The sequence below is a fragment of the Lampris incognitus genome, chromosome 12 (assembly GCF_029633865.1).
Source record: "Lampris incognitus isolate fLamInc1 chromosome 12, fLamInc1.hap2, whole genome shotgun sequence".
Taxonomy (NCBI): domain Eukaryota; kingdom Metazoa; phylum Chordata; class Actinopteri; order Lampriformes; family Lampridae; genus Lampris; species Lampris incognitus.
In genome coordinates this window covers 33,930,878-33,939,481 of record NC_079222.1, presented here as the reverse complement: position 1 = coordinate 33,939,481, position 8,604 = coordinate 33,930,878, and the positions used below count along the sequence as shown (strand labels likewise).

General features: G+C 42.8%; 1 protein-coding gene across 2 annotated transcripts in view; it reads right to left on the bottom strand.

Moving 5' to 3' along the window:
• Positions 1-409: 409 nt before the first annotated feature.
• The window catches only part of ankra2 (ankyrin repeat, family A (RFXANK-like), 2), an 8,449-nt gene continuing 254 nt past the window's right edge, over positions 410-8,604 (bottom strand). Inside the window, exons 2-9 of one of the 2 annotated variants that reach the window (XM_056290873.1) lie at positions 8,116-8,488; positions 7,753-7,911; positions 7,199-7,264; positions 6,589-6,686; positions 5,645-5,770; positions 4,341-4,407; positions 4,090-4,170; positions 410-1,790 (exon numbers count right to left, since the gene is read on the bottom strand). In XM_056290873.1, coding sequence (XP_056146848.1) covers positions 1,735-1,790; positions 4,090-4,170; positions 4,341-4,407; positions 5,645-5,770; positions 6,589-6,686; positions 7,199-7,264; positions 7,753-7,911; positions 8,116-8,410 — 948 coding nt within the window. In that variant the 5' untranslated portion in view covers positions 8,411-8,488 and the 3' untranslated portion in view covers positions 410-1,734. The remainder of the gene's footprint in view (positions 1,791-4,089; positions 4,171-4,340; positions 4,408-5,644; positions 5,771-6,588; positions 6,687-7,198; positions 7,265-7,752; positions 7,912-8,115; positions 8,489-8,604) is intronic. The other variant, XM_056290872.1, reaches the window with a different exon arrangement.

Genomic DNA, 8,604 nt, shown 5'->3' with positions numbered 1-8,604 from the left:
TGATCAGGTTATTTGGAGAATTCTATGCCATTATTTTTTTTTCTCCCCAATTGTATCCGGCCAGTCACCCCACTCTTCCGAGCCATCCCGGTCGCTGCTCCACCCCCTCTGCCGATCCGGGGAGAGCTGCAGACTACCACATGCCTCCTCCGATACATGTGGAGTCGCCAGCCGCTTTTTTTCACCCGACAGTGAGGACTTTCACCAGGGGGACGTAGCGCGTGGGAGAATCACGCTATTACCCCCAGCCCCCCCCCCCCCCCGAACAGGCACCCCGACCGACCAGAGGAGGCGCTAGTGCAGTGACCAGGACACATACCCACATTCGGCTTCCCACCCACAGACAGCCAATTGTGTCTGTAGGGACGCCCGACCAAGCCAGAGGTAACGCGGGGATTCGAACCGGCGATCCTCGTATTCGTAGGCAACAGAATAGACCGACGGCCCTCCAATAGAGCCTTATTTAAGATTCTGCCAAAAAGTATGGAATTTATGTCTGCCCCAGTCTTTCAAGAATTATTTCCAGAAGGAATCAATCACAGTCCAAGCACCTATGCCATCTACTTTATCTATCTGCCATTGATTTATAGGAAGTTATTTTATTTTGTGTATGTGTGGGGGGGGGGACAGTATAGCTCTGAGACTGCATTCTTCAGCGTTGTACCAACCCGGAGACACTGTCTGATAAAAAGACAGGACAGAGAAGCAATTTATCTTCAAACATTTATTAACAAAACTGAAATACTTAGTTTTAAACCCAACAAAGTACTCGATAAGTTAATGAACAATAAACCGTCTATTCCTGAAATGCAACTGCACAATTAATGCCTCACATTCACCCATGCACACACACACACACACACACACCGGACAATAAGCTCTACCTCCTGAGCTACTGTCGCCTCAATAGATAAAAAGACTTATTTAATTTCCATAAATAATGAAAAGGACAAACAACAAACTCTTAACAGTAAAAGCATGAGAAGAAAACTACAAGTAGCGCTTCACCTCACCTACTGTGGTCGATGCACTCTGGTCGATGCACTCCGATAAACGGAAACTACTTGTGGGATGTGTTGAAGGGCATTTGAGTGAATACGTCTCAGTCCACCGCATGTTCACGTTTGTTCTCAAATGATCCCCCTGTTTTGTAACCTTGCATTTACTGTAAAAAAAATACTAAACTGCTGAAAGTTGAGACAAGTTGAGAAATGCTTCAGTGAAACTGGAAAACGGCCTAAAGTTTTCTGCATCTGTGCCAATTATTTTCCACACCACGCAGGTTTCTCTTGTTTTTTAAAACAGTGTCACCCTTCTTCTTCTGCAGCCAACCCACTTGATGGCCTTCCTCTTCTAAAAGGCTGGTCACTGACACCCATTTGTACATTCTTCTTCACTGAATAGCGTGGTAGATATCACTGCATGACAGATATCATGGTAGATATCACTGCTTGTGTGCATAACTGCATGCGTTAGCTTAGTTGCAAAGAGTCAAAATTGGAGCATAGATATGTGCATTCATTCCGTAATTACAAAACTTGGTATGTTGATGACACCAGTGTTGCTCTTACACTGTGCGCCACCTTTGACCTTCAGTTCCTGGACCTCGGTTTCTACCTTCACTTTCAACCTGTAGTCTAATGGGCACGCTACGTGATTGTCCACAGCCCAGCATAGTCACGTACACTCAGCTGTGTTCCCGGTGCTTGTGCGTCGTCTTCAGGGCGGTGTGGGTCACTCTCGGATCCCCATTAGCAGCTTCAGTAAATGTGCCTCCATCACCTGTTGAACTAATCACACAAAAATGTTAGATAGCGAAACAATCCAGGTAAGAGAAAGATCTTGGAGAGTGATGTGTTAGGGTGTCCAGATGCATGGTGCCACAGGTTGTAGACACTCTTGAGTCAGGGCTGCTTTTAAGTCTCGACATGTGTCAAGTCTTTAATGGTTATTCTCCAGTCCTTAGTGACAAGTCTCAAGCTTTTCATGGCATGTCTCACGTCTCCATCATGGATAAGATCAATATAATAATCTGTAATGGATAGGCACTGCACCCAGGGCTTCGTCTCAACACATTTAAGATAGAATGGTGTTTGGTAGAATGACAATGCGGTATGAGGGGCCCCCAAAGGCCTACACTAAGTCTTGCTGCGGTCTGCTGTGTCCTGTGGGCCCAGAGACCACAGCCCTGACCGCAGCCACGCCTGAAGAGGTAACACCAAGGGCGGTCTGACGGGGTAGGCTAAGCTAACTGCTAGCCCATGCAAACCGGCAGTTCTGATAACACCGAGGACAGTCTGGCGACGGCCTCGCCTAGCATTGACTGTGTTTTACTGTCGTCGTGTGGAGTGCGGGGAGGTGTGTCGAAGGTGTCTGGCTGGGAGAGCTGGTGTTGGATCGGCTGGGGAAGCCTGGTCTGCTGCCTCCGGTGGGCCCAGGGACCACGGCCCGCCGGAGTTGCGCCCGAGGAGGAAACACTGAGGGCGGTTTGACAGGACATGGAAGCGTGGCAGGCTAAGCTAACTGCTAGCCCATGCAGACCGGCAGTTCCCACAGTCATCCTGGCTGGCGATCGTTCTGTGGACAGTGGAATTTTTGGACTGTGTGGACTGTGTTGTTAACGGTTTGTGTTTTTTTGTTTTGTTTTTTTTGCTTTGTTCTCTCTGTTTTTGTATGCTTTTGGTGGTGTCGTTTTTGGGAAATTCGGGATGTGTATTTTTGTCTTTTGTATCGCACTGCTGTGGGCCAGGGGAAACGGAATTTTGTTTCTTTTGTGTACGCAAGTACATGAAAGAAATGACAATAAATTGTCCCTGATTCCTAAGTGAGGTTTACTGTTTTACTAAATGTAAGTCTCAGCCCACCCACATCTCACAGGCTAAGATCAAATTCTCGTTATTAAAAGGAATGAACTAAAAGTTGTCTAAAAATGTGAGCAGATTAATTACTCTGTTCATGATTGGTTGGCTGTTACTAATTTCTCTTGTTTAATGATGTCCACTGTATCGCAATATATTCAACCATGTTGAAAAGTGCATTACTTTTCACATTGATTTAAGTCGGTCTATTAAATATGGATGATATCAATAAGAAATATAACTACATAATATGCATTTAGGTAACATAACTAACACAAAACTAGTGAAAGCAGCCAGGACATGGGATAAGCGAGACCAGCATATAAATCAATATTGGTAATGGAACGCTAGTAGCATAATGTCAGCTACAGGGTGCGAGCAAAGGGAGTAGGGTGGGCTATAATAACTAAACATGCACAGTAAGTCATGGACTGTTTTGACATTATTTATGAGTACTACCGCTGTATATTGTTATTTGACTGTCGCACAATTGGACAGAGGTCAGGCCCAGCTCAAGCTCATCTATATATCTATACATGGTAGCCTGGTTATGTTTTGAAGTGTGGAGCAGAACTGCAGATGGGCCAATTTAGTGGGGAGTCTGTGGGTCCTCTCCCCCATACACATTTTAGCCATTTAAAACAAATTTTCTGCATTTATATACCACCTGATGTGGCTTATTTCATTTATTAATTTAATAATAAACTTATTTAATAATATAAAGATTATAATAGCCATTTTATTACTATGACAGAATGCTTTTTTTTCAACTTTAGAGTCCCACTCAAGCCATGGGTGGTCTTTAAATTATGAGTATTTAAAGGAGCTCTTAACATTTCCAAACGCTGACTTTGGGAACCAAATATTGGGCTGATTTGGAGTCCTCTGGAGGTCAGTATCTGACTGTTGTGATGCAAACAAGTGAGCAAACTGAATTCTGCACATATAAAATTAAACTAAGCTGACATGTTTAAATATCTGAATCATAAAAAGCAAGTGTAGAGGACACATGATATCACATGATCAAACTCAGTTTGGGTACTCTATATATCTGGCTTACTTGGTTATCAGACAGCTTTTTACTTAAAAGATTTATACAACTAAAACTTCATATGCTTTTTTCCCCCCCGTTAAATCAGCCCCATTCCTCTACAGTGGTTGGCGTAGACTAAACAGGGGCTCAGAATAAACAGTATATTATGTGTATATTATTAAAAAAAAAAAAACATACCATTCCTGTGGCCCATAGCCACAGCCATGTCCATTGCATTGAATCCAGAATCAGATTCAATGGTGGGGTCAGCACCACTTTCTGGAAGCAAAATGTTCAATACCTGATTATTATTCATAAGAAACAAATTTTTCCTTTAATAAATTGTTACCAAGTCCTTCAATTAAAACAATGTATGAAATGACACAGTATTCAACTAGATGGATATTAAACGTGTGACTACTTTTGAACTAAAGGTAAGTTAATCTCACCTAAAAGGATTTCCACACAGCGTACATGATTACCATGTACAGCATACAGCAGAGGTGCACCTCCATTCTGAAACCCACAGAAACTGCATCAGACAGCTCACATGTTTTAAAGCACACATGGCCTTGCTTTCAACCCCGTTTAACACTGGAACGACCAAGCCGCTCATTTTGGCGGTTTCGGATTTACAAAGTTTAATAACTTTGTGAAGAAAAAAAAAGATACAGACCTGCCGCTCCCTGAATGGTCCTAAAATTGCATATATTTGCATTAAAATTAGTTTTAGATCAATTGCACAAACAAAAAGTTATAAGATCTACCTAAAATGATCATGAGCGGTCAAAAAGAGGGCTCATAATTTGTGCGTGATCGTGTGCGTCATGTCACTATTCATGACGTGTGTTGGTCGCGTCATTTCCTTCACGAAGTTGCTCTGTCCTAGAAACACATTAGCATTCTCCAGTGCAGAGAAATAGACTAAACTTGATTTTTGATTATTGCCAACATGTCTGGTTACAGACGCCGTTACAGACGCACCATGACTACCACCAAGGCGTTGCAGTATTTACAGGTGTTGGACGGCGGCCATTTTAAATTGTTTGAAAAATAGTATTAAAGTCGTTAAAAGGTTAATTTTGGTGTCAGTTAGTTTCTTAACAGACATACTAACATATGCAATGCATTAATATCGCAATTGGGTATTTATCTTGACAGAATATAGAGTTTAAAAACTGTGGTGACTGCCCATGGTCGTTCCTAGTAGTTTTTAAGTTCCGGTCGTTATTTGGGACAGTTTAAATATTTATTTTAAGTTATTCTTTTACACTTCACGTTTTATAGGCCTTGTTACATTTGTTAGATTAGAAGTATGTGTTTTCCATTTTGTTTTTCAGGTAATATTTTCACTTTTTCAATTTTGCTATTCAAGTTCGACCATGTCTCTCTGAGTTTAAATTGTTTAAAAATAGTATTATAGTTGTTAACATGATAATTTTGGTGTCAGTCGTTTCCTAACTGACATACTAGCATATGCAATGCATTAATATCCCAACTGGGTATTTATCTTGACAGATTATAGAGTTTAAAAACCGGCAGTCATTTTGACCGCCCATGGTCGTTTTAGGTAGGAGTGAAATCCCGGTCGTTCTAGTGTTAAAGCATGTAGCCCACACCCCCGGAAATAGACCGTTGTAGGACAATGTATATCTGGTATCTTTTTTTTTTCTTTTAAATGATATTGTAGAAATATGTCACTCAATGTGTATATGATGAAAAGCATGAAAATAAAATCTACGTGAGCCCTTACCCAGTCATATTCGTTGACATCGACACCACAGTCAATGAGCATTTTGACAATGTCAGTGTATCCTTTACTGCAGGCCAAGGACAGGGCACTTTCCCTCCCTTTCGCCAAAAGGTTGGGGTCAGCACCCTAAAGAGGAAAATAAACAGTGACATACACCCTGTTCAGCGAAGGTTGAATTGGACTTATTCAAACTTAACAATCCAGCTGGCAAGATGAGCCTAGGCTGGTAAGGGACAGCTCAATAGCTTGAAATTAGACAAAGGGGGACAAGATTGTTTTTTCTTGAATGCTTGATTTTGTTGGGCAAGGTTTTGTGAGAGCTTGTGCATGACAACAATAGTCATATCGACATGAGGCACGCTCAGGGTTGAAGCAAACTGAATGAACAAAATTGGTGAGGAATTAAAAGGAGCTAACACAGCAAATCCACATGAAACAGTTTATCATTGTTCATTATTGTACATTACACATTGTACATTATTACACTGTTGTACTTCCATCCATCCATTATCCAAACCGCTTATCCTGCTCTCAGGGTCGCGGGGATGCTGGAGCCTATCCCAGTAGTCATTGGGCAGCAGGTGGGGAGACACTCTGGCCAGGCCGCCAGGCCATCACAGCCAACCCCCCCCCCCAACACCTAGAGACAATTTAATATGGCCGATTCACCTGACCTACATGTCTTTGGACTGTGGGAGAAACTGGAGCACCCGGAGGAAACCCACGCAGACACGGGCAGAACATGCAAACTCCACACAGAGGACGAACGGGACGACCGCCAAGGTTGGACTACCCCAGGGTTTGAACCCAGGATTCTTGCTGTGAGGGGACCACACTAACCACTGCGCCACCGTGCCACCCTCACTGCATTCCATCGTTATATTTAGTTTTCAGCATCGAGGTTATTATTGCATACAGTTTTGTTAAAAATATTTTTGCCTTACGTTCTGAAGTAGGAACTCCACTACAGCTATTTGTCCATGTGCAGCTGCCCACATTAGTGGAGTGAAGCCTTCCTCATCCTGAAGATTGATCACAGTCTCTATTTTGATGACAAAAACACATAATTGTCATCACTTATTATCACATTTCTTGTCAATTGGGTAAATACCTAAAAATTAGGTTTTATTTTTTGGTTTTGCTTTGTAAGTGACAACAGACAAGCTGGAAAGAAGGGGACCACAACAGTCAAGCTGGCGAGAAAGGTGCAACACAAGTCCTGAGCCAGATTTTAACTGACAGATGTTGTAGTTAGGCCTGGGTATGTTACTAATAACCTTTCTAGTAGTACACCCTCTCTTAGCATGTAATTAAACATAAAATTGAGAGGTAATCATGTACCCCTCATCCTCCCATTCATCCCCCACTTGTTAAAAACATCCTTTATTTCGCCTCCATTACCATAGTCTGTTATATCTCTTTAAATTTTAATTTGTTAGTAACAATGCATTGCCCTGATAGAAAACAGGCTTATTCTCAGCAATGTATCAACAAAGTTGATGAGAATGTGACAAACAGAGTCCACTTGCTTCAACACCTCAAAGAGCTACTCACCTTGTTCAATTCTGCTGGCCAGAAACACCATTTCTCCCTGGGCTGCCAGCTGATGAATAGAGAGTGCTGAAAAAACAAACAAACAAACATACAGTTAGCACCTTATCTCGCCACATTAATCAGTTCACAGCACAGGCGGCACGGTGGCCCAGTGGTTAGCACTCTTGCCTCACAGCAAGAAGGTCCTGGGTTCAAACCCCAGACCATCCCGGGTCCTTTGTGGAGTTTTCATATTCTCCCCGTGTCTGCGTGGGTTTCCTCCGGGTGCCCCAGTTTCCTCCCACCATCAAAAAGACATGCATGTTAGGGTTAATACTCCTGCCTGTGCCCCTGAGCAAGGCAATGGAAAGAAGAACTGGAGTTGGTCCCCGGGCGCTGCAGCTGCCCACTGCTCCTACACAATAGGATGGGTTGCATGCAGAGAAGAAAATTCACGGTAACCTGTACAATGACAAAATAAAGTGGCTTTCTTCTTTCTTTCTTCAAAATTGCCTCATGACCAAAAAAACAAAAAACAAAAAAAAACCTTTGACTTAATATGTCATGATACTTACAGTGCACTAGAAGAGGTGTAGAAGAAACCTCATTACCGCGATGCTTATTCGTGAGGGTGGTGGACTGTTTGATGGGAGAGAAGTGTTTTGTAGTTGATGGGGTGTATACATGGCGCACCTGTATACCCGGTGAAGGTGAGGTCTGAATATTGCACTCCGCTGAATGAGAAGGAGACAATAGAGAGAAGATGACAACACAGATTTTAAATCACTATGGATCGACTGGATAGACACCTAAAACAGTATACAGTAGAACTACATCAGCTGTAGCCTCCGAAAATTAACATTTAACATCATCAAGAGCAAGGTAAACACCTAAATACCTATCTATTAAGCCTGGAGAATGGGAAGATAGGAACATACCTTTAAATAAAACAGAAGCCACTTCTAAATCCGAGTTGACCTGGTCCTGGATGTTCTTGCTGTCCTCCTCGTTGAGTGACTTGACAAATCTCGAGCACACATTCATGTCAAAGCGGTTGGGCAGGATGAACTTTATCCCCATAGCCATGTTCTGTGTGCCTGCATCGTCCGGGCTTGCGCCCACCGACTGTTCAGTTTTGATGGCGCCCATGTCCGGCATCACATGGATCCCCTCCATTTCCTCAGAGGCCAGCGGACGTTGTCCCGTCTTCTCTGACGTCGTCATTGTGTCCATCACTGCCCCTGGACAAAGACGCTAGCGACTGTGTGGGCCGGTCGACTTCAGCTGCGTGGAACCACATTACACGAGTCACTGTAAGCCATGAATGGACAGGCAATTTCGAAAACAATAATAATAATAACGTTTCAGTTCATCTTGGATCACGGAACATTGGTTATTTGATTTTAAATGGGCAAAAAAAAAAACGA